Here is a 25994-nt window from a genome sequence, read left to right as displayed (position 1 = left end):
AAGAAAGAGACAGAGGGAAGGAGAGGAGAGAGAGGGCAAGTCCCCGGCCCACGGACGCAAGTGGACCCAAGCCCCGGGGACCTGCGCGTGAGCCGGCTTGAGGCTGTGAGAGGGGGCCGGGCCTCAGTTGCCGGGGGTAACCCTTCCCCCCCTTCCCGCCTTCCCGAGCCCTGCCCCCCCCCAAGCCCTGCTCTCCCAAGCACCGGCCCCCCCACCCTCCCGAGCCCTCCGCCCTCCCGAGCCCCGCCCTCCCAAGCACCGGCCTCCCGCCCTCCCGAAGTCCCGCCCTCCCAAGCACCGAGGAGAGGGCCGGGCCCGGTTGCCGGGGTAACCCTTCCCGCCCTCCCGAGCCCCGCCCTCCCGAGCACTGGAGAGAGAGAGAGAGACTGGGGGGGGTTTCGCTGGGCAGCAGACAAACGCCTTTCGCTGCGGTGGGGGGGGGGGGCGGAGAGAGAGACGCCGCCGCTCACCTGCTCGCTTCCCTCTTTCCCCGTGCTTTCAACTCAAGGCCCAGGCTTTTTGTTCTGCTAGGCCGCGCCCGGCGCCGGCACAGCCACTCAAAATGGCCGTCAAAGTAGGCGAGCCTCGTAAATACTATTTAAAACATCAAAGTAGGCGAGCCTCCTAAATACTATTTAAAACTGAATTAATTTGTTCTTTTCCTTAGTTCCCTAACACACAGAAAGTGGGAAAAATAAAAAAAAGTTAGAATCAAGATGGCGGCTACTCACCTCAGCTCAGAAGGATTAGGCCCATCCACACACGCACCAATTGGTCAACCGTCAAGTCACTGAACTGTAGGATTGGTCAATCGTCACACCACTCAACTGTAGGATGGCCCGCCCGCACACGCAATGAACCCGCCCCCATGACGCAGCAATTGGTCAACCCTCAGGTCGCTCGACTGTATGATTGGTCAACCTTCATGTCACTCAATGCTAATGAGCGGATAATGAGCGGAATTTTGAACGTTTTTTGGATACCGTCGGCACAATTTTTGTCTGACCAAAAAGTAAATATGCTTATGACCATTCCGGAATCATAAGCTTTCTTTTGATATAACACATGTGTAGGTACGCTCTATAACTTTTGAGTGTATAGCGTACAGACAGATGGAAGGACAGAAGAGCTATTTTATATATATAGATTTTATAAGCAAAGCCATGGTCTGAGAGTACTTTTCCAAAGTCTAGGAGGTCACAAGTTGGCTTGACATATATCCAGTAAACTGAATACAGCAACAAAAGTTTCTGTTTGACTGCTGGGCATGCTACACTACTTAGATATTACGAATATAAGGGTGCACTCCGGATCATAAGGAATGAGGGGTCACTTATGGGATTGGTTGTTGGAGCTGTTCATGAAGAAATATCTGAGGAAGAACAAAAACATAGCAGTAAGCTTAGTGAGTCTTTTTCAGAATGTATAATTTTGTATGTGTTTGTAAAGTTAGAAATGTTATTTCACTCACCTCTGTGTAGATGATAAAAGTGTAGATGAAAATTCTGAAGAAACTATTTGATCTACTTGATTGATGGATTTTGTGATACTCTGTTAGTGAATGGTAGCTTTGAAAAACATGGAAGGACGTGAGTGCTTGGTTTTCAGCTGGTTGCTCATTCCTCATTGATCCTTTATGATTTGCTTACATTTTGTCAATCGTATATTTGGTAGCTTAAGTGGTTACTTGAACCAATCACAATAATTTGCCTTGACAGTTGGGAGGTGTGATGCCCTGAGTTGTAACACTTTTGAGGTATGGCTCCTTTGTGAGACACGACAGATGCAAAGTAACTGCAAAATATTTACTTATAAAGGGCAATGTTATCCTTCACTCCTTCCCAAGGGTGTATATGGGCACAGTGTAAGAGGCATGATTAAGGCCTATTCATTTTCTTTTTTGCCTGTTCTTCCTGGGTGTTTAGTTTAGGTTTGGTTGGCCCTTGTTTCTTGTACTCCCAAGGATTCTTCTGGCCTCATTTGGAATTAATAGGATGGTGCCCAGTCCTCTAGACTTGAGCTTGGACAGTTGTCGATTTGGTCAACCACTGGTTCTGACAGTTTTTTTTTCTATCGTCAGTGTTTTATTTTTATTATCTTCGACTGACATGTAATTTAGATTCCTGCTTAATGTGAATTTTCGGAGAAATTGTTTTATTCTGCAAGTTATTATGATCTGGAATGCATTGCCTGAAAGGGTGATGGTAGCAGATTCAATAGTAACTTTCAAAAGGGGATATATGCTTGGAAAGGAAAAATTTGCCGGGTTACGGGGGAAAAAGCAGGGGAGTAGAACTAATTGGATGGGTCTTGCAAAGAGCCGGCACAGGCACGATGGGCAGAATGGCTTCCGTCTGTGCTGTATGATTCTATGATTCTATGATTCATTTGGTTGAAATTTATTAACAGTAAAGAAAGACGTTAAAAAGGCTTTCCTACACAGGCTATGTGGTAAGAAAATAATTTGCAATAATTAGGCAATTTGTTTTATTTTGTATTTGCAGAGGGTGTTGCAGTCGTAAATCGTAGAGAGGAGAAAAGTAACTCTGGACATGCTGAGTTTCCAAGCGTCGGGATGACCCCAGTAAAAAGCCATCAATCGTCATCTATTGGAAGGATCATCGACTTGACTGCCAAGCACAGGGCAAAGCGGTCAACCTTCTTCCCAAATGGAGTTAAAGTTTGCACCACAGAGTCAATGAGGCAGGTCATGGCCAGTCACCTAGCATATTACAAGTTAAAGGGTAAGAAATACATTGTCATGTTTAACCCTATGAAATTAGTTTGAAGTTGGATTACTTATGTGTAAAGGAAATTTATATATGGCAACAAAAACAGTCTAGGGCTTATTTCATTTTACAAGTTAGTATCACCAATGCCTGGCACCAACTTATGAAACAAAACCCTCTGCCTCTCTCTGTTCCTAACACTAAACTCTTGCAGGCGGTCTTTTTCCACAGAGAAAGAAGAGCGATAGAGTACCAAAAACTTAACTTCTTCTATCTCTGCTAGCTCTCTGGGTTTACCATTAATGCCAAGCGACCAATCAAAACTACCACCTTGAATGAGGAAGCTCACCCCTTTGTGGTGTGGGAGTTGTGACAACTACATTGCCTCTTCAGCCAGGTCTCCTGCTGCACTCAATGAATGAAACCAATCCAATACTATAGGTGCAAAAGTAAGATACTGCGGATGCTGGAAATCTGAATTAAAATCAGAAAATGCTGGAAACACTCAGCAGGTCAAGCAGCATCTGTGGAGAAAGAAACAGGGTTAACGTTTCAGGTCGACAACCCTTCATCAGAACCTCTCTGGAAAATGCTAATGAACCCAATTATCTCAAACCAATATGGTTTGCAAGAAATACAATTCTAAGGTGTATGGTATTCCAGCTAATGTTCCCGAAACAACATTTTAGATGCTTTGTGTGTCTGGGAACCTTATGAACCAAATTTAACTTCATAGCACCATCATAATACAAATTAACGCCAAACTTTCTTACAAGGTAAATATCTCAACATGTAACACCTAGTTTGTGGTTCACCATTCCATTGATGGATTCACAAACATTCTGGTGGATACATTACGTTTGGACCACAATGCAGCAGCCACTGGAGAGCCAAATGGTGTTCTTTGAAAGGTGTGACATTCCAAGGGCACAGGGTGCCATCAAGTGAATCTATGTGACCATTCAAGTACCTCTGCAATAGCCCACAGTGTTCATCAACAGAAAATGATACCACTCCATGAACATCAAAATATCCTGTCGCCACAAAAAAGGAATTCCGCATTTTAATGCTGAGTTTCCAGAGAGTGCCCTTATTGTCAGAGAATTATTGATTCCTCACCACCTTCCAGGGTTACAGCAGGGTGACCATTTGGCTCCCTGGAGATAAGAGGTAGATGCGTGAAGCTGGCTGGTGACACCACAATGTCACCTCATACTCCTCAGCAAAAAATATGGCGAGGCATATTCAAGAGGCAGGAACACTGTCAAACTGACAGTTGGCTAGCTTGAAGAACATTTCTGATATTTGTGCCACACTTGGTGGTGCTTTACAATGTGCCCTGGAGAGAGCTGGCAGAATGGGAGAAATGTAGAGCAGACAACGGTTGTTCTGTGCCAGTGCACAGCTGGGGTTAGAAGTCACAACATTGCCCAGGCCAGCTTTTTCTGCAAGGGAACAAATTGATTAGTTCATGCCGCATTTTATTGCCAACCCCATGTGCTCACAGTCACAAAACATCTCAATACAGCATGCGGTTTTGCTGAGCCTCTAACCTGCAGCAACCATCCTCTTCAGCTATCACTTCTCCCTCTTCCGTACCCATGATGACTGACTCACCCTGCATTTCCCTCCAATGAATTGTTGAAATCATCCAAAGGTTTCATATCTGAGCTGTTACCTGCTTCCTGTTGTGCTGCAGAGTGCGGTGCTAAGTCTCGATGTTGCAAAGGACGGACTTGCTGCTCCTAGAGTTCATTCCTGTGGAACGATGAAATAGCGCATGATGAGTACACATGCGAGGAGATTGGAGAAGCTGGGGTTGCTCGCCTTAGAACACAGAAGGTTAAGGGGAGATTTAATAGAGGTGTTCAAAATTATGAGAAGTTTTGATAGTGTAGATAAGGAGAAATTGTTTCCACTAGTGGATGGCCAGTAACCAGAGGACACAGATTTAAAATAATTGGCAAAAGAACCAGGGGGAACATGAGAAGAATTTTTTTTTTTTTTTTTTACACAGAGAGTTGTTGTGATCTGGAATGCACTGCCTGAAAGGGTGGTGGAAGCAGATTCAATGGTAACATTCTAAAAGGAATTGGATAAATACTTGAAAAGGATAAATTTACAGGGCTATGGGGAAATAGCAAGGCTGTGGGACTAATTGGGTAGCTCTTTCAAAGAGCCGGCACAGACATGATGGACCGAATAGCTTCCTTCTGTGCTATATAATTCTATGGTAATTATGCATGTTGTTATTGCACAGTCAGTACATGCCATTCTTCACAACACAACACAATCACTGCTTTAGATCTGCTCCAAGGCACATGGGATTGGGGGCAAGGTATTGACTTGGATAGAGAACTGGTTGGCGGACAGAAAGCAGAGAGTAGGAATTAACGGGTCTTTTTCCGAGTGGCAGGCAGTGACTAGTGGGGTACCGCAGGGATCGGTCCTTGGACCCCAGCTATTCACAATATACATTAATCATCCAGATAAGGGAACTAGATGTAATATCTCCAAGTTTGCAGATGACACAAAGCTGGGTGGGCGTGTGTGCTACGAGAAGGATACCGAGAAACTCCAGGATGATTTGGACAGGTTGGGTGATTGGGCAGAAGCGTGGCAGATGCAATATAACGTGGATAAATGTGAGGTTATCCACTTTGGTGTCAAAAACAGAAAGGCAGACTATTATCTGAATGGCAATAGATTGGGAGAAGGGGAAGTGCAACGAGACCTGGGTGTCCTTGTGCACCAGTCACTGAAGGTAAGCATGCAGGTGCAGCAGGCGGTGAAGAAGGCAAATGGTATGTTGGCCTTCATAGCAAAAGGGTTTGAGTACAGGAGCAAGGATGTCCTGCTGCAGTTGTACAGGGCCTTGGTGAGACCACACCTGGAGTACTGTGTGCAGTTTTGGTCGCCTTATCTGAGGAAGGATGTTCTTGCCATGGAAGGAGTTCAGCGAAGATTCACAAGGCTGATCCCTGGGATGGCAGGAATGACGTACGAGGAGAGATTGGGTCGAATGGGCTTATACTCGCTGGAGTTTAGAAGAATGAGAGGGGATCTCATCGAAACTTATAAAATTCCGACAGGTCTGGACAAACTAGATGCAGGTAGAATGTTCCCGATGGTCGGAGAGTCCAGAACCAGGGGTCATAGTCTAAGGATAAGGGGTAAGCCATTTAGGACAGAGATGAGGAAGAATTTCTTCACCCAGAGAGTGGTGAACCTGTGGAATTCTCTACCACAGAAGGTGGTTGAGGCCAACTCTTCAAATGTATTCAAGAAGGAGTTAGATATATTTCTTAGAGCTAAAGGTATCAAGGGATATGGGGAGAAGGCAGGTACAGGGTACTGAGTTTGGATGATCAGCCATGATCTCATCGAATGGCGGAGCAGGCGCGAGGGGCCGAATGGCCTACTCCTGCTCCTATCTTCTATGTTTCTATGTTTCTATTCACTGATACAATTAAGATCTATGGGTAGAACAGCACAAATCAACAGGAGCTGCTCATCCTTTCTTTCTTGGATGTCATCCAGACCTTCTCTGGACTCTCTGCCTATAACCTTTACTGTAATCTGCTTGCAGTAGGTACAGGGTTTCTGTTTCTCAATGCCTCTGCCTGTCTCAAGGCATCTCTTGTTTATACAAGGATAACAGTATACATTGGATGAATGAATATTATGCAATGAGTATTTTCAGCTGCAGCATAACTTATTTGTAGTTTTATTGAGTTCCGAGTACCTTGGAGATTGAAGTTGTAATAGCTATCTGTGTAACATTGTTATGTGTGTCTGATGACAGGTAATCAATTCTTACCTACATCTTTCTACAATCCCCCTTTGTTGGAATGCTCCAATACTTCTCAACAATATTTATTATTCCAGAAAACTACTGGATCAATTCAGCTCAGTTATGCTGTTTGTAAGGCTACTAAAACACCCAGGTCTGACAATTGTCCAGATACCAATACACAGTAGCCTCAGGTTACTCACAGTGGTCACCTTTGCACTTTTCTTCAGATCTTACCCCTTCTCCTGGATATCCTTCCAAGAGTGGCTGGTGAATGACACCAATTTCATAATCCACGTGATCTTCCTTTATGTCTGCTGTACCCTCTACACATTAGCGGGTGGGCCCTCACCCTGAAAAAGCTCGCCACCAGCACTTCACTCCATCTACAGTCAGCTGCTGGGTTCCTTCTGTGAAGAGGGCTCTTCGTGTTCTGTGCTTTCATAGCAACATAAAAACATAGGAATTGCTGGACGAGAAAAGCCCAAGGTCCATTTAGTTCACCTTCTACCATCCTGGTAGTCTCCTGATACAATGATAATGGAGTTGTTGACTAATCACAGCAACCAATCTCTATCAATGAGTCTCCAACAAACTCAGACATGGCACGAGGAAAACCCCAGTGGTGGAGAGCTTTGGGAACTATTGGTCCAAAGTCACCTGTTCCTCCCAAGCATGCTACACTTACGGTGTCATGTTTCAAATTACCCATACAATGTATCCCTAAATATTATTTTCTGAAAGAAATCTATCTAATTTGCATTTGAATGACTCAACACTTTCTGCTTCCACCATCTCCCTAGGCAGCCTGTTTCACAGATTTTCCACTCGTTCACTGAAATAATGACCTCAATATTAACACCCCCATGACGGGTTTGGGGGGGGGGGGGTGAAAAACGCTCAGTCATGGGCATCTTGCTAGGTGTCCCCCTTGCTCTGCATGAGGAATGGGAGGAGGAGATGAGGACAGGCAGAGCAGCACCAGCTGCTGCATGGGAAACATGAGGGACAAGAGGGACAGGAAATAGAAAGAAAGCCCGGCCTCAGACTGCACCACCTCAGCATGGGCTTCAGCATTCTGGGCTGTCTTGCTGACAGGCAAGGGCAATGGTGGAGTGGCTGGGGAGGGAGCAGGAATGCTGGCATCTGGAGAGAGGCCAGTAGGTTCCTGCTCCATGATTCCCACGCCATTACCTCGGGGTGTCTGTTCAGCCAGCCTAGTGATCAGCTGGAGGACAGATCTCTGGGCAACTGAGCTACTCTGCAAGCCCCTTTCAACCGAGGAGCCCAGAGCCACCATGACAGCTGCCTGAGCTTCAATTGCAGAACTTTGTCATTCCATGGAAGCTGTAATGACTGCAGTGGAAGCTGCGACCTCAGTCATCAGATGCAGCATGATGTTGGGCTCCACAGGTCACTGGCTGGAAGTGACCAGCCTCTCCACGCTGGAGAGGATGGGTTCCAGGCTCTGTGTCAAGCCCCGGACCAAGCTGGAGATGGACGCTTCCATCCCCCTAATCACGATCCACAGGCTTTCAGGCAGGCTGTCCATTGCACCAAGCGTTTGGTGTGTTTGATCCATCAGCCTTCTTCTAAAGCTTGGCCATGCGAGGTCCTCATCTGGCTCCTCTACAGCAGAACTAGTATGTGACCTTGTTCCCCATCCCTGGCAAGGGGTGGCACCTGTGGTGACCCTTCCACCCTGCATGGCTGCTGCCCACGAGTACCCGGTGCATCCCACTGTGAGGGTCCATCTTCTAAGCTAGCCTCCAGGTTGCACATGGTGCCAGTCTCTGAGCTGGTGTCTTCGACAGTGGCAGCCATTGACAGAGGGTATTCATCATCTCTCTCCTCCTCCTCCTCCTCCTCTTCCTCTGGTGGCTGTTGCTCCTCCTGAACCTGCTCCGCAGGGCGAGATGCACCTTGCTCCTGGGAGCCTCTAATGATAAAGCTAGAAGGGTTAGGGTGCCGTGCGTGTGGCCACTATAAGAGGATATGTGTGATAAGTGAGGGTAGGTTTGGGGGATTAAGGATCAGGAATAGTTGTGCATCTGCAAGGAAGCTGGAGTGGTCACATACCTCTAGGCAAGATGCCCCCTGCTCTGCCCCTGGCCAAAGCGCCTCCCACTCCCCTCCCGATCACGGCCAGCACTGCCTTCTCAAGGGGACTGATCCCATGGAGTCATGCTTCCCCTCCCCCAGTCAGGTCCTTCTGCTGCCTGTTATGTGCTATCTTGTCTTGGAAGAGAAAGACTGGTGATTGTGAATGAGTGTATTGCCAGGTGTGTTTGTGTCTGTGATGCCTCACATGGTTGACGAGCTGTGAGATGTATCTGAGGTGTGCATAGTGCTTGTGAAGGATGCAATATTGTGGGTTGTGTGAATGTCAATGAATAGTCAGATTGTGGATGCAGTGTGTTGAGGTTGTGATGCTGGTAGTGGTGCTGTTATTGAGAAGTGTATTTGTGAGATGGGATCTTACCTTGACCACTCGCGTCAAGTCATTAAATTTCTTGCAGCATTGGAGCCATGTCCTAGGGTCAGGGCGCCTGGCTGTTACCTCCTGGGATGTCTCCTCCCACATGCGGCACATCAGCTGCCTCTGTGACGTCCTTCCTCCCTGCAGGGAGAGGATATCCTTCCTCCTCTCTACCTCCTCCACCAGGGCTTCCAGTGCCATGTTGGAGAAACTGGTCGCCCTCTCTCTTTGACCTTGAGACATCCTTCCACGTTTGCCTCTCTCCCAGCCCGCGCACTCCACACCCTCAGTGAAGTGGGTGAGTGCAGGCTGCATAAACAGCTCCAGTGTTTAATCAGCGCTCGAGTGCGAAACCTGCAGGTGTCGGTTTCAGCACCAGTAGGCACAATTAAATCATGATAATCATTGAATAGAGTGAAAATTGTGGCAAAATCCAGACTTTCAAACAGGCGATTCTTATTAACACAGCACCCATTCAGCGCCTGTTTTCACTCTTTGGTCAAAATAACCCCCAATGTTTTACAAATTTGACAGGAATTTGTCCTTTTTCTAAATAGAGAGAATAAATGTCTGCATTGTAGGAATCAACGGATTCCTATCTAAATCACTGAGGTCGAGTCAGTTCAGTAAATTAACCGAATTTAATTAAACTGGTGAACAAAACAAAAACATGCAGGAGCAACAGCAAACAGGTCTATACAGTAGCTTGTTCCACGAGGTCTGGACTCAGAACCTCCCACCTCTGACGTCATGACGTCATCACGTTTCCCACCACTCGGGGCATCACGTGACCAACGTGATGACGTCATCGCGTTGTTTCAGGGTTTTTACAGAAAGCTTGTTTACACTCAGCAAACGGACATAGGTGCTGTAACATTGCTTTAAAGACAGTTATTCATTTGTACAGGAGTTCATTGGTGGTTTTACCACATGCGCCCCCCCAGAAGTGTCTTTAATCATCAAAGTCAATCGCAGAGGATGTCGGACAATCCTGTCGGAGCCACTCCGATATTCCCAGAATCATCAACTGTCATTGTGGAGGCGAAACCGACCTCGGGGCTTCCCTTCCGGTGGCGCAATCGGTGTTGCTGCTTTCTCGGTGCCGGCGGCACAAATTTACACGGGGGTCGGCAGCATCTGGCTTTCTGACCGAAACGGGCGTGATTGTAGCAAAGGCCGGTCTGTGGAGGTGCCGAGGCGGGGTTCTTGGAGGCGGGGCGCGTCGAGGTGGCACAATACTGTTGCATCACCGCGTAAATGGTATCGGCTTCGGCCGCGAGTGCCACACCGTCCGTAGCCGTCGACCTGGCCAGGGCTGCTTGTACCTGCTCAGGGAGCTGGCTCAGGAACAGTTCACGAAATATAAAACACTGCGGCTCAGACCCGAGGAGGGTGAGCATGTGGCTCATCAACTCGGAAGGCTTAGCATCGCCTAACCCGGGGAGTGCGAGCAAGCGTCGTGCGCGCTCCGCCTTTGTGAGACCGAATACTTGCATGAGGCGCGCCTTGAGCATTTCGTACTTGTTCTCCACGGGCGGGGTCTCCAGCAGGCTGATAATGCGAGAAGCCGTCGAGCTGTCCAGTGCAGAGACCACATAAAGGTAATGGGTCTGATCCAGCACTATGTTTCGCAGTTGGAACTGAGCCTCCGCTTGAATGAACCAGGAGGCTGCCTGTTGTTCCCAAAATTGAGGGAGCTTCAAACTCGCTGCATTTACATCCATCTTGTTCTCGAGCTTGCCTCCGCGAAAATCGTCCGCGAAGCTTCGGGGTCACCAATGTAGGAATCAACGGATTCCTATCTAAATCACTGAGGTCGAGTCAGTTCAGTAAATTAACCGAATTTAATTAAACTGGTGAACAAAACAAAAACATGCAGGAGCAACAGCAAACAGGTCTATACAGTAGCTTGTTCCACGAGGTCTAGACTCAGAACCTCCCACCTCTGACGTCATGACGTCATCATGTTTCCCACCACTCGGGGCACCACGTGACCAACGTGATGACGCCATCGCGTTGTTTCAGGGTTTTTACAAAAAGCTTGTTTACACTCAGCAAACGGACATTGCTTTAAAGACAGTTATTCATTTGTACAGGAGTTCATTGGTGGTTTTACCACAGCATCCTACATGCAAAACAGTCACTCTAAAGAGATTTAACAGCTCAAACAAATAAATCTAAGAAAGCAGTGTTTAAATATATATACATCGTTTCTGATGAGCAGATAATTTTCTGCACACTTTCCCTTCATGAACTGAAAGGCCCACCTTGCCAATAGAAAATGGCTGACTGCCTATCAGCTAAAGGTTATTTGTGCACCAGTTATATTAGCACACCAGTTATATTAGCACCTGATAACAAGATCTTTAACTTCTTTCAGACAGAGATCCAGACAACTATGGCTATAGAACTGGGTACATCGAATAATTAGCTTAATGGTGATTCAAGTCAGCAGTAACACTTGACCTATACCTCTCTCTCAAGAGAACTTTCTGGATTTTGCCTTTTAAAGCCAGCTTCCCTGGGGTGGGAGGGGCCATAACTCCACCTGCCCACAGTCCATTCCCTCAGGATTGTTACAAATCTGGATCTTGAGGTCACCTCCATTGTGGAGATTTTTGTACGTGTTCAATACACCTCAGTCCTGCTCCCTTAACGTTTCATGGCATCCCCTAAGACCTTAGAGTCTAGCTTGTTGGCTCTAGAAAATTCACAACCAGTTTCACTCTAAAAAATGATGCAAAGTTAAATTCACTGCTCTGAAATTTTTTCAATTAAATAATTCCTCTGTATGTCGTTTGCCGATTTCAAAGGCCACTTACTCCTCTCTAAACTTCTAGAGCCAACTGATTAGTTAAGTCTTAACCGCATGAATATGCAATAAATCTATAACTTTTTAAAAAAACATTTGACATCAGGCAGCAATCGCTTGTCTTTATTGTAGTGTATGTACTTTGCAGAAGGAACTATATTCTGCAGCCCCTGTATACTGCAGTACCAGTAGTGACCACCCCTGTATATAAGCCTGTGCAATAACTTTTGCATAGTAGTTCCAGTTTGTCTCCACTCAGTAAAGACCTGTTATAACCAACTCCTGCAGTCCGTGTCTCAATTACACACGGACATAATACTGGCGACGAGCAGATCCGAACTTACCTAGTCTGCACCACCTCATGGGGATCCATCCCTGAAGCGAAGTTGTCAGAGGTCGAGGCCAGAAGGAAGAAAAATAAATAAATAAATAAAACAAACAGAAGTCGACCGTGGGCAACCGCATCTGATTCATCGGAGTTGAAGATTTGCAGGAGAGGCTGTCGAGAGCGGGGCTTGGTTATCCTGTCGATGGTGTTCCAGCTAATCGGGCTGGTGGCAGGTAGTACACTGATCCTTCCTGGGCTGCGGCGGGCTCGAGCTCGATCGGGTGGCTTTTCAACGGGGCCAAGCAGCGTTGTCGGGAAGAGGAGAGAGAGGGTGGAGCACAAAGGGCGCGGCCGGTGCTACGAAGCCGGGCAGCGTACAGACCCGAGAAGAGGGAGGAAAGTGTCCTGCAGGGTTGCTCCGACGACGGGGAAATAAAAGAAATTAGAAGTGCAGAAAGCCGCGAGGAGCTGCAGTTTGCCATGGGAACCGCGGAGAGCGGCGTTAGCAGCAGCGCGGGGGGAAGTGCGCGAAGACCATAGGGCGTCGCCATCAAGGCATAAAATGCTAGCAGCAGCGGGGAAGACGGAAAGCGCGGGAGGCGCCATTTTGTTAAATCGGGGAAGAAGGCAAAGCGCGGGAGGCGCCATCTTAGATTTCCAAGATGCCGAAGACTGGCAATATCACTGCCTTCGATAATGCAATAGAAGACTGGACCACGTATGTGGAAAGAGTCGAAGTATATTGCGAGGCAAACGAAGTAGCTGATGAGAAAAAGGCATCGGTACTACTAAACTTAATGGGCGCAAGAACGTACGGCATATTGCGGAACCTGATTACTCCAGCCAAACCGATGGCGAAGAGTTTTAACGAAATTGTTGATATCCTACAGGAACACCTAAATCCTACACCGCTGCTGATAGCAGAAAGATTTAAATTCCACAGGAGAAATCAGCATAAAGATGAGAGCAATGCTGATTACCTTATGGAACTACACAAGCTATCAAAGCACTGCCAGTTCGGAGCAGGACTGGCAGATACCCTACGGGACAAATTTGTCTGTGGACTCCTGAGTGAAGGAACCCAGAAGAGGTTACTCTCAGAGAAAGAGCTGACGCTAGATAAGGCTTTCAGCGTGGCAGTATCGTACGAAGCAGCAGCAAGGGGAGCTGCGGAAATACAGCAAAAGCCACAGGAATACGGCACCCACGAAATGACACGGGGATTTGAAAAATGTTATCGCTGCGGCAGAACAACCCATGACCAGAAGGACTGCTGGTCCAAGGACAAAATATGCAGGCAATGCGGAAAGATGGGACACATTGCATGAGTTTGCAGGTCTGGGAAGAAGACTAACGACAATAAAAAGACTACTAAGGAACAGTACAGGAAAGTACAAAAGATGACGGACAGTAGTTCCGAAGACCAGATGAGCGATAGTGAATCCGGGAACAAGAGACTAAGCTGTCTCAAACTTCACAACGTAATCGCAAAAGAGGATCACCGAACCATTTGGGTCACCCTCACGATAGCAGGGTCCCAAGTCAAAATGGAATTGGATACAGGATCAGCCCTGACCATTATGAATCGACGAGACTACGAGCGGCTATTCTCACACATACCCTTGAAAGACACATCCATTGTCTTGAAGACGTATACGGGGCAAAAAGTATACCCCAGAGGAAAAATAAGGGTGCCTGTCGAATACAACGGCAAGGAAATACAGAAATTGTACCTGTACATACTGCAAGATGGTGGACCACCGTTATTGGGACGTGAATGGATCAGAAAGATAAGTTTAGACTGGCACTCCATTCAGGCACTGACGGTGGCTGGTAAAAAGGATGATGACGTCACACCTGGACGATTGTTAAAAATCTTAGCTAACGCCAAAGAGGTATTTCAACAAGAACTGGGAACTCGTAAAGGCGTAACCGCCTCGATAAAAATAGAAGAGAATGCAATTCCCAAGTTTTTCAAAGCAAGACCGGTACCATATGCAATTCGCCCAGCCGTCGAGGCAGAGCTGGAGAATCTGGAGAATGCAGGCGTGTTATCTAAGGTAGACTGGAGTGAATGGGCGACACCCATCGTTCCTGTCATGAAGAAAACGTTAAACAATAAGTCTGAGGAGCCAAGGAAAGTTCGCATCTGTGGGGACTTCAAGGTGATGGTGAACCCAGTCCTTCACACAGTACAATATCCTCTCCCGAGGATAGAAGATATTTTCGCCTCACTATCTGGAGGGAAGCGTTTTACAAAAATTGACCTAGCACAAGCATATTTGCAGATGGAGGTTGAAGAATCCTCTAGGAAGTATCTCACGATAAACACTCACAAAGCTCTTTACCAGTATTATCGACTGGTATTCGGAGAAGCATCAGCTCCGGCGATATGGCAAAGAGCGATGGAACAAGTCCTGCAAGGGATTCCGGGGACTCAGTGTTACATGGACGACATCCTAGTGACAGGTGAAGATGACAGTGAACACCTTGCCAAACTAGAGCAGGTGCTCACTAGACTAAGAGAACATGGGCTATGAGCCAATCGCCCCAAGTGCGAGTTTTTTAAGAAACAGATATCGTATTGTGGCCACGTGATTGATGAAGAGGGGTTACATAAGTCCCCTGACAAAATTGAAGCGGTAGTTAAGGCTCCAGCACCTGAAAATGTGTCGCAACTGAGGTCATTCCTCGGATTGGTGAATTACTACCATAAGTTTTTGCCGAATTTGTCCACAATTCTGCACCCACTGAATGCCCTACTACAAACTGGAGTAGCATGGAAATGGAGTGATGAATGTAAGCGGGCCCTTCAGAAGAGTAAAGACCTAATCACTTCAAGAGAAGTATTGGCTCACTACAACCCATCACTACCGATAAGACTGGCGTGTGATGCGTCTCCCTACGGCATTGGAGCGGTACTGTCACATAAATTCCTTGATGGTTCAGAGAGGCCGATAGCTTTTACGTCACGCTCGTTAACTTCAGCCGAGCGTAACTATGCCCAGATTGACAGAGAGGCCCTCAGCCTGGTGTGGGGGGTGAAGAAGTTCAATCACTACCTGCACGGTCAGAAATTTACTCTACTAACTGATCATCAACCTCTTGTCTCCATTTTCAACCCTCAGAAGGGCGTCCCGATAATGACAGCACAACGGCTACAGAGGTGGTCCCTTTTCCTAGGGGCACACCAATATGACATCGAGTACAAAGGAACTAAACAGCATGGGAATGCTGATGGATTGTCGCGCCTACCGTTGCCGATGGTGGAAGAAGCACCTGCAGTGGATCCAGTGGAGATATTCCACTCGACCATTGTTGAATGTCTCCCTGTGACGAATGCAAACATAGAAAAGGAAACACGAAATGACCCGACACTCTCCTGGGTCTATGATTTAACGGTGAAGGGATGGCCAGCACATGGCGAACCACTGTTGCCAGCATTCTCGCCGAGAAGAGAACAGCTGTCAGTGTGCAGAGGAACCTTGATGTGTGGATCCAGAGTAGTAATTCCACCCAAATTGAAGGATAGAGTGCTCAATGAGCTTCATGAGGGTCATCTGGGAGGGGTAAAAATGAAGAACTTAGCCAGAGCGTTTGTGTGGTGGCCGGGAATCGATAGAGAAATCGAAGAAATGACCAAGAGCTGTACAGGATGCCAGAAGGTCCAAAACGCCCCACCACAAGCCCCTCTACATCCATGGGAGTGGCCCTCATCTCCATGGCAAAGGGTGCACATTGATTTTGCTGGTCCATTTATGGACTCGATGTTTTTAATTGCGGTGGATGCACATTCAAAGTGGCCAGAGGTAATAAAAATGTCCTCAACCACCACAGAAAAAACTATCACAGTCTTACGAACCATATTCGCCAGAAATGGGCTGCCTGAACAGATTTGCTCCAACAATGGACCACAGTTTGTGTCTGAAGAGTTCCGGAGGTTCTTAAAGAACAATGGTGTTAAGCATTACACATCCGCCCCATATCATCCAGCCACCAATGGATTGGCTGAGAGGTTCGTTCAAACATTCAAGAAGGCTATCAAGGCAATGTGTAATGAAGACATACCCCTACAACACAAGGTGGATAACTTCTTGTTTGCCTACCGGAATGTGACACATGCGGTTACCAACCAAACTCCAGCCATGATGTTCTTCAATCGAAGACTACGATGCCACTTGGATTTGGTTAAGCCAAACATCAGAAGAGATGTGGAGAACAGGCAGTTTCAGAATATGAATGAAAGGCCGACCAGGAGTTTTAAGATAGGTCAACCAGTTTTGGCCCGGGACTACCGCACAGAGAAATGGCAGCCAGGAACGATCTGTACACGGCAAGGACCTCTAATGTATACCGTGGACGTTGGAGAGAGAGTCACTGGAAAACGTCAATTCCACACCACGATCCGATACACCTGGTGATGAAACCGAAGTACCAATTGCATCTACCTCGGAATCGGTGATATTGGAAGCAGACAAACCAAACAACGACATTGATCCCGAATCAACTTTGCCAGAAGAACCTGATACCTCAAAGAAGCGTTATCCAGACAGAATCAGGAAGCCTCCTCAAAGACTGAACTTATAATTGCTTAACTTCAGCTAATGTATCTAGCAACTGTCATTGTAAATATGTTATTTAATTATTAATCGAATGTTATGTACTGTTTAGCTAAAAGGGGAGGAATTGTAGTGTATGTACTTTGCAGAAGGAACTATATTCTGCAGCCCCGTATACTGCAGTACCAGTAGTGACCACCCCTGTATATAAGCCTGTGTAGTAACTTTTGCATAGTAGTTCCAGTTTGTCTCCACTCATTAAAGACCTGTTATAACCAACTCCTGCAGTCCGTGTCTCAATTACACACGGACATAATATTTATCGTCATGGCTTTCTCCGCTTTCCCACTCCTCTCCCAACACAAATTCGCGCTCGCTTCTAAAAACAGTGGTTCTTGGTGTCATACTACTCCACAGGTGCAAGTGGCCTCCAGTACTTTATCCCAAGAGACCATTCTACATGAGGGCCATCGTAGCTCGACCCTATCCTGCACTTAGCCGATTTCTACACACAAGGCGGTGGATCTTGAGCTTGTGCGACAGTGTAAAACGGGTGATAACAAATCGGCCGCCCTCCCAATCTCTCCCAATTTTTATTTCCATTGAAGTCAATGGGAGAGATGCAAAACGGGCTGCCAATTCGCTATCACTCGTTTTACACTATCGCAAAAGCTCAAGGTCTACTTCACGGATTTCCACCAAATCTCAGGACTATACCAGGGCAATTGTAATGACCCCACTGCCACCACAGCTAAGATGAGCCAGCACAGCACAGGCTGAAGACCAAAAATGAGACCTTCCTTTCTGTACAATTCAATGTCACCACTCAGCCATTGGGACAGTAAAGTAATTTACTCATGCTTTCTGAAGCTCCACCTGCTTCCAGCTCTGTGGCATTCTTGATTAGAAAAGGCAATTTGGGCTGAAGGTCACCAGGGTGCCCACTGATTGACTAGCTGTCGTTAGTGTACCATGGAGGCAGAAGCTCATACCATGTACTGAGAAACTGGGAAGTCAGGTAGACAGATGGAGCCTCTGAAAGCCTGAGTAAGTTAGGCTGCTATCTGAATGATTGGGTGGGTAAATGTACCACTCCATATGGTACTGAACCATACTGGTCTCAAGTTTGATCCCTGGCATTGCTGGGAACTGAACATAATTGTTGTTCCGTAAGTTCACCTTACTGAGAAATGAAGTGGCTTATGGGACCAGGTCACCAAGTGTTTGCTCCATCCCTCTACAGAGAGATCGAGGAAGTACACATGCAAAAGACCCCTTGGTCATGCTAAAATACAAGTTGATTCAGGGCAAAATGATGCAACTTTTTTTTAATTGGACGTCACGGGCAAGATCAGCATTTATTGCCCATCCCTAGTTGGCCTTTAGAAGGTGGTGGTGAGCCTTCTTCTTCAACCGCTGCAGTCCATATGGCGAAAGATCTGCCACAATGCTATTAGGTGGGAAGTTCCAGGATTTTCACCCAGTAACAATGAAGGAATGGAGACATATATCCAAGTCAGGATGGCGCGTAACTTGGTGGGGAGCTTGGAGGTGGTGGTGTTCCCATGCATCTGCATTGTCCTTCTAGATGGTGGAGGTCACAGGTTTGGGAGAAACTCCCACAAAAGGAAGCCATTCAGACCATTTACACCATTGAATCCACGCAGGTGCCTTGGTCATACCTGGATATGTAATAACACAAACGTTTTTACAAAGAAAATAACCAAAGAATTGACAAAGCAATCAAATGGTTAAAAACATCCAAAGACTGAACAGCTACATCCAGGTCAGAGAGCAGGATGAAAGCATTATTGCAGTACAGCAAGTTACCCAATTCCCACTCCACTGGTCTCCTCATTACCATGTGTTGTTATGAACAAATGGCACAAAGGAATTTCAAATACTCCGAACCCTTCACTTAATGCAGGGATAAGGAATCCCCATCTCAATCGAAACAACTGCAAATCCAGACATGAAATGAAGATTTCCAGTTCAGCCGACTGAACCACAAATGTGGCTTGTTCATTTAAAGATAATTAACAATAGAAACTTGGAAGTGAGACAACTATTTCCTCTTCTACTGAGCTGGAGAATGCTTGAACAATTTGGATTGGTTTAGATGGGTTTGGCAAACTAAATTGAACTGAAAACATTCCCTAAGACCTGGGAGCTAGAAATTCATTATAGCCAAGGAATGGGCGGTGTTTAGACTAAAAATGGTTAATTAGCGCCAGTTGAAAATTGTCTAGGCTGCACGCAAAATTCATCCTCACTCCTCATTAAAATGATTGCAGTCATGATTCTCGTCTAAAAGCCCAAGCTCATTGGCATTACACTGAAAAGTTGGACCAATATCGGGGGCAGTCTAAACACAAGTAATGATTGCCACCGGCTTTTGCACTACTTAAAGGGGAGGTTCATTGATGCTGCAGCACCTCATTCACAGCACTGTTGGGTATGCAGCTGCCTCAACAACCATAAGAAGGAGGACAAGGAGAAGGAGCACTTATTTAAAAATGCTGATGGCAGATCGCCGCCCCAGGGAGAGAGCCCGGGGGTTTTCCGATGAAGCTTTGGAGGCATTGGTTTTAGCAATGGAGAGAAGGCAGACGGTCCTGTACCAACTGGCAGGAGACCCTCGCCACAAGTCTGCCGGACTATGTGGAGGGAGGTGGCACACCACGTCACAGGCAGCACTGTGTGCCCCAGGACCCACATCCAGTGCAGGAAGAATTTAGTAACCTCACACAGGTGTCAGGGTGAGTGAAGGCTTCACAAACACCACCATCTGTACCACAGGCTTCACACACTGCTCAATGCACCACACCCCCAGTACTCACCCAGCAACAATCTCTACCTAGCAACACTCACACCCACATCTCACACCTTGCACACAATGACAGCTATTCAACTATGGCAGGCACAAGGGCCATTAGTTATTAGAATTCATGTCATATGTGTGACATGTTTATAGCTAAATTTATTAATGGTGTTTGGAATAGTTTGTGGTCTCTCTCATTTCACCATTTTGCCCAGGAGGACGTTGTGATACGCCATGAAACAGGGATTGTATGATGGGGATGTGGTGAGCTACGGGGATCTGGGGTTTCATTCAGATCGAAGTCTGATGAGCCAGTCACAGACAGCCCGTCCAGAAGGCCGATTGTTTTGCTGCCTCCGCCATCCCTCCTGTTCTTCCTCCTCCTCCTTATCTTCCTCTGCCTCATTATCCTCCTGAGATAATCCTGCAATCCTGCAGCCCCTATGACTGAGGAAGTATTATGAACAGAAGCCTTTAACAAATAATGAGTGACTCCTGCACTTGAATCAACATTCTCTGTCACCAAAAGAACTTGAAATAACTAATGAAAGCGGTTTCAGTTGCAGGAAGTAGCAAATAGGCACTGAAACTGCAGAACCCTGTCAGGTACAGCTGATTGTGGATGGTGCCTTTAAATATCACTGCTGCAGCCTGCTTCCTACTGGGAGACGCCAGCTCTCCCAGCCATTCTGCGCTGCCGTTAAGGTAAGTGGTTAAATCCAATGTTGGAGATCGGATGTCCAGTGAGCATTGCACACACACTGACATCACGATCTCCATGATGGCGAGGTCTCTGGCAATCGCATTCAGCGGCAGCGCTACTGGCAACACTGATATGGCGTGCGGTGCTGGAACCAGCATCAGCTGTCATTACAGTTTTCAACGGCGTGTTAGCGCCATCCGCTAAGGTGTGGCGCAAACCACAGGAATTTTTAGCCATTAGAGTCTAGCTAGATACTTCCAGAACAATCACAACCACTTCTTTCTAGGAGTAGTGCAAAGCTAACAGTACACCAATAAATGAATGCACTTTATAGCCATGGCTCAGTGATAGTACTCTTGTCTCCAAGTTAGAAGGTTGTAGGTTCAAGTCCCAGTCCAGAGGCTTGAGCCCATAATCTAGGTTGACACTCCAGTGCAGTACTGAGTGAGTGCTGCACTGTCGGAGGTGCCATCTTTTGGATGAGACGTTTGTCCTCTCAGGTGGATGCAAACGATCCCATGGCATTATTCGAAGAAGAGCAGGGGAGTTCTCCCGGTGTCCTGGCCAACAGTTACCCCTCAACCAACATCACACAAAAAAAAATTATCTGGTCATTATCTCATTGTTGTTTGTGGGAGCTTGCTGTGCGCAAATCAGCTGCCGCATTTCCTATATTACAACAGTGACTACACTTCAAAAGTACTTCATTGGTTGTAAACCTGAGGTCGTGAGAGCCGCTATATTTGATATCTAAAAATTGAATTGCGGAAAATAATTTTAGGGTGGGAGCGAGTTATAGAGTCAGTCAGCTTTGTGTAACTATGACAGGCAAAAGACCCTCGTGAGATGAGATAAAATCAAAATACAAAATGTGAACCCTGAAAAAGAAGTCAAACTGAGAAAGCAGTTGCAAGCAAAAAACTGTACCGGACTTATTTGATGGCACAAACTAGCGATAATGTGTTGCTCCCATTTTGAAGTTCCCTCGTGCGCAAAAGGACATCCTTGCTTTCTTAAGATGGCCGTAGTCATATAATTCATTGGATCTTAGTGTTAAGTTAAAATGTTTATTTTATGTCATCCCATCATTATTTACTCTGTTATTTTATTAATAAGATGGTACCAGCTGGTCATTGCTGGCCAGTGCTTTCTTACAGGATTAGATAGTAATTATCACTATTACCTAGGCACTGAATGACAATGCCTAAGGAGCCTTTAAAGCAACATAAAGTCCTCCACAGATGGGAGGGACAAGTCTTTATTTTTATTCGTTCATGGGATATGGGCGTCGCTGGCAAGGCCAGCATTTATTGCCCATCCCTAATTGCCCTTGAGAAGGTGGTGGTGAGCCGCCTTCTTGAACCGCTGTAGTCCGTGTGGTGAAGGTACTCCCACAGTGCTGTTAGGGAGGGAGTTCCAGGATTTTGACCCAGCGACGATGAAGGAACGGTGATATATTTCCAAGTCAGGATGGTGTGTGACTTGAATGGGAACTTGGAGATGGTTGTGTTCCCCTGTGCCTGCTGCCCTTGTCATTCTAGGTGGTAGAGGTCCCGGGTTTGGGAGGTGCTGCCAAAGAAGCCTTGGCGAGTTGCTGCAGTGCATCTTGTAGATGGTACACACTGCAGCCACGGTATGCCAGTGGTGGAGGGAGTGAATGTTTAAGGTAGTTCCAATAGTTCAACTAGTTTGTTGTAATACTAAAGTGAAAGAAATACTTCCTATATTTAATATCAAAGGACAAATGAAAGCAGTGATCGATGTGTATTAAGAATAATTATTCTTCAATACAACTGGAACTCATGCATCTGAGCTTGAAACAGAACAGTTATGCACCTATGGGCAGAGTGGGCTAAGAAGGGATAGCATATGCACAGCATGTTCCTGACCTACTATAATGCCGGGAGCAGCCACAGACAGGTAATCTGCCAAGCCTCTGAACTGAACATTAGTGTCAGCAGTGGATGTAATTGCAATAGCTCCCAACGAATAAGGAGGCTAAGCTCACTCTTAAGTGCCTCACGGTGTGATTGTTAGTAAAGGATTAAGAACTAGTTAGAAGCAGAACTTGAAACCCTGAACATTCCTTAACAATCAGTGTCATTAATTTATTAATATTAGTAAATGGGTCCCAGTGTTTCTTAGAGAAAATCCTTCCAGTCTTTATCATGGAATTGCATTTTTAGTCTTAGTTTTTTCCTCTTTAAAGGACTACAGAACAGAAAAGTGCCTGTAGGACTGCCTATATCAATGGGGTCAGCACGGCTGAAACTGTCCCTTTCCCTTCCTTGTGCATGAGTCGGCTAATACTTAGGCCCCATTATTCACAGGGAAGCGAGGAGGGAGCAGGAGCACCTGTCAGCGGCCTGGAAACCTGGAAATACCGGGAAGGCAGAGGTTCTGCCAAATTTAACGGCAGGACCTCATTAGAATTCTTTAGTTCTTTTCCTGCCCGGCAGCTGGCCAGATTGAGCGGCTGCCTGGCTGCCACGTGGGAAGGACTGCGGTAGGAGGCAGCAACCGGGGACCACTGGGGATGGACCCCGGCAATCGAGGAGGTCGGGGGTCGTGGAGGGGGTGGGCTGTCTCGGAGCATGTCAGAGAGGAGGGAGGGAGAGATCGCGGGGGAGGGGAGATAGATCGCGTAGCGAAGAGGTCGCAGGGAGGGGAGAGAGGGGAGATTATGTTCATTTCTTCTTTGTCGTAATATTTCTTTTTATTCGTTCCTGGGATGTGGACGTCACTGGCAAGGCCAGCATTTATTGCCCATCCCTAATTGTCCTGGAGAAGGTTGTGGTGAGCCATCTTCTTGAACCACTGCAGCCACGGTACGCCGGTGATGGAGGGAGTGAATGTTTAAGGTGGTGGATGGGGTGCCAATCAAACGGGCTGTTTTGTCCTGGATGGTGTTAAGCTTCTTGAGTGTTGTTGGAGCTGCACTCATCCAGGCAAGTGGAGAGTATTCCATCACACTCTTTACTTGTGCCTTGTAGATGGTGGAAAGGCTTTGGGGGGTCAGGAAGTGAGACACTCGCCACAGAATACCCAGCCTCTGACCTGCTCTTGTAGCCACAGTATTTATGTGGCTGGTCCAGTTAAGTTTCTGGTCAATGGTGACACCCAGGATGTTGATGGTGGGGGATTCGGCGATGGTAATGCTGTTGAATGTCAAGGGGTGGTGGTTAGACTCTCGCTTGTTGGAGATAGTCATTGCCTGGCACTTCTGTGGCACGAATGTTACCTGCCACTTACCAGCCCAAGCCTGAACATCGTCCAGGTCTTGTTTCATGCGGGCATGGACTGCTTCATTATCTGAAGAGTTGTGAATGGCGCTGATCACTGTGCAGTCATCACCAAACATCCCCATTGCTGACCTAATGTTGGTGGGAAGGTCATTGATGAAGCAGCTGAAGATGGTTGGGCCTAGGACACTGCCCTGAGGAACTCCTGCAGTGATGTCCTGGGGCTGTGATGATTGACCTTCAACCACCACAACCATCTACCTTGTGCTAGGTATGACTCCAGCCAGTGGAGCATTTTCCCGCCGATTCCCATTGAATTCAGTTTTACTAGGGCTCCTTGATGCCACACTCGGTCAAATGCTGCCTTGATGTCTAGGGCAGTCACTCTCACCTCACCTCTGGAATTCAGCTCCGTTGTCCATGTTTGGACCAAGGCTGTAATGAGGTCGGGAGCCAAGTGCTCTTGGCGGAACCCAAACTGGGCATCAGTGAGCAGGTTATAAGTGAGTAAGTGCCGCTTGATAGCACTGTTGTGATGATTGAGAGTAGACTGATGGGGCGGTAATTGTCCGGGTTGGATTTTTCCTGCTTTTTGTGGACAGGACATACCTGGGCAGTTTTCCACATTGTCGGATAGATGCCAGTGTTGTAGCTGTACTGGAACAGCTTAGCTAGAGGCATGGCTATTTCTGGAGCACAAGTCTTCAGCAGGATTGCCGGGGTGTTGTCGGGGCCCATAGCCTTTGCTGTATCCAGTGCGTTGAGCCATTTCTTGATATCACGTAGAGTGAATTGAATTGGCTGAAGACTGGCTTCTGTGATGGTGGGGACCCCAGGAGTAGGACGATATGGATCACCCACTCGGCACTTCTGGCTGAAGTTGGTTGCAAACGCTTCAGCCTTGTCTTTTGCACTCACGTGCTGGGCTCTACCATCATTGAGGATGGGGATATTCATGGAGCCCCCTCCTCCCGTTAGTTGTTTAATGTTCCACCAACATTCATGACTGGATGTGGCAGGACTGCAGAGCTTTGATCTGATCCGTTGATTGTGGGATTGCTTAGCTCTGTCTATAGAATGTTGCTTCCGCTGTTTAGCATGCACGTAGTCCTGTGTTGCAGCTTCCCCAGGTTGGCACCTTATTTTTAGGTATGCCTGGTGCTGCTCCTGGAATGCTCTTCTACACTCCTTATTGAACCAGGATTGATCCCCTGGCTGGATGTTAATGGTAGAGTGAGGGATATGCTGGGCCATGAGGTTACAGATTGTGGTGGAATACAATTCTGCTGCTGCTGATGGCCCACAGTGCCTCATGGATGCCCATTTTTGATCTGCTAGATCTGTTCTGAATCTATCCCATTTAGCACGGTGGTAGTGCCACACAACACGATGAAGAGTGTCCTCAGTGTGAAGACAGGAATTTGTCTTCACATGGACTGTGCGTTTGTCACTCCTACCAATACTGACATGGACAGATGCATCTGTGACAGGTAGATTGGTAAGGATGAGATCAAGTAGGTTTTTCCCTTGTGTTGGTTCTCTCACCAGCTGTTGCAGGCCCAGACTGGCAGTTATGTCCTTCAGGACTCAGCCAGCTCGGTCAGTAGTGGTGCTACCGAGCCACTCTTGGTGGTGAACATTGAAGTCCCACACCCAGAGTACATTCTGTGCCCTTGCTACTCTCAGTGTTTCTTCCAAGTGGTGTTCAACATGGAGGAGTACTGATTCATCAGCTGAGGGAGGGCGGTAGGTGGTAATCAGCAGGCAGTTTCCTTGCCCATACTTAACCTGAAGCCATGAGATTTCATGGGGTCCAGAGTCAATGTTGCAGACTCCCAGGGCCACTCCTACCACTGTGCCGCCACCCCTGGTGGGTCTGTCCTGCCAGTGAGACAGGACATACCCAGGGATGGTGATGGAGGAATTTGGGACATTGGTGGAAAGGTATGATTCTGTGAGTATGACTATGTCAGGCTGTTGCTTGACTATTCTGTGGTGGTGAGCCGCCTTCATGAACCGTGTGATGAAGGTACTCTTACAGTGCTGTTAGGGAGGGAGTTCCAGGATTTTGACCCAGTGATAATGAAGGACCGGCGATATATTTCCAAGTTAGGATGGTGTGTGCCTTGGAGGAGAACTTGGAGGCGATGGTGTTCCCATGCACCTGCTGCCCTTCGGTGGAAGAGGTTGTGGTTTTAGGAGGTGCTGTCGAGTAAGACTTGACGAGTTGCTGCAGTGCATCTTGTAGATGGTATAATCTGCAGCCACAGTACACCGTTGGTGGCGGGAGTGAATGTTTAAGGTGGTGGATGTGGTGCCAATTATCCAGGCAAGTGGAGCGTATTACATCACACTGCTGACTTGCGCCTTGTAGATGGTGGAAAGGCTTTGGGTAAGGAGGTAAGACACTTGTCACAGAATACCCAGCCTCTGACCTGCTCTTGTCGCCACAGTATTTATTTGGCTGGTCCAGTTATGATCAATGGTGACCCCCAGGATGTTGATGGTGGGGGATTTGGTCATGGGGC

At 47.1% G+C, this 25994-nt stretch overlaps 1 protein-coding gene across 2 annotated transcripts in view; it reads left to right on the top strand.

Annotated features, from left to right (window-relative positions):
* impg1a (interphotoreceptor matrix proteoglycan 1a) overlaps positions 1–25994 on the top strand; it is a 228407-nt gene that overhangs the window by 44794 nt on the left and 157619 nt on the right. For both annotated transcript variants that reach the window (XM_085982056.1, XM_085982057.1), the window contains exon 2: positions 2505–2744. In XM_085982056.1, coding sequence (XP_085838182.1) covers positions 2505–2744 — 240 coding nt within the window. The remainder of the gene's footprint in view (positions 1–2504; positions 2745–25994) is intronic.

Source organism: Somniosus microcephalus, chromosome 3 (genome assembly GCF_052327205.1).
Source record: "Somniosus microcephalus isolate GS21.2 chromosome 3, FLI_Smic_1.0, whole genome shotgun sequence".
Classification (NCBI taxonomy): Eukaryota; Metazoa; Chordata; class Chondrichthyes; order Squaliformes; family Somniosidae; genus Somniosus; species Somniosus microcephalus.
Note: the sequence above shows the minus strand (reverse complement) of the source record. Positions and strands in the feature narration are given on the sequence as shown.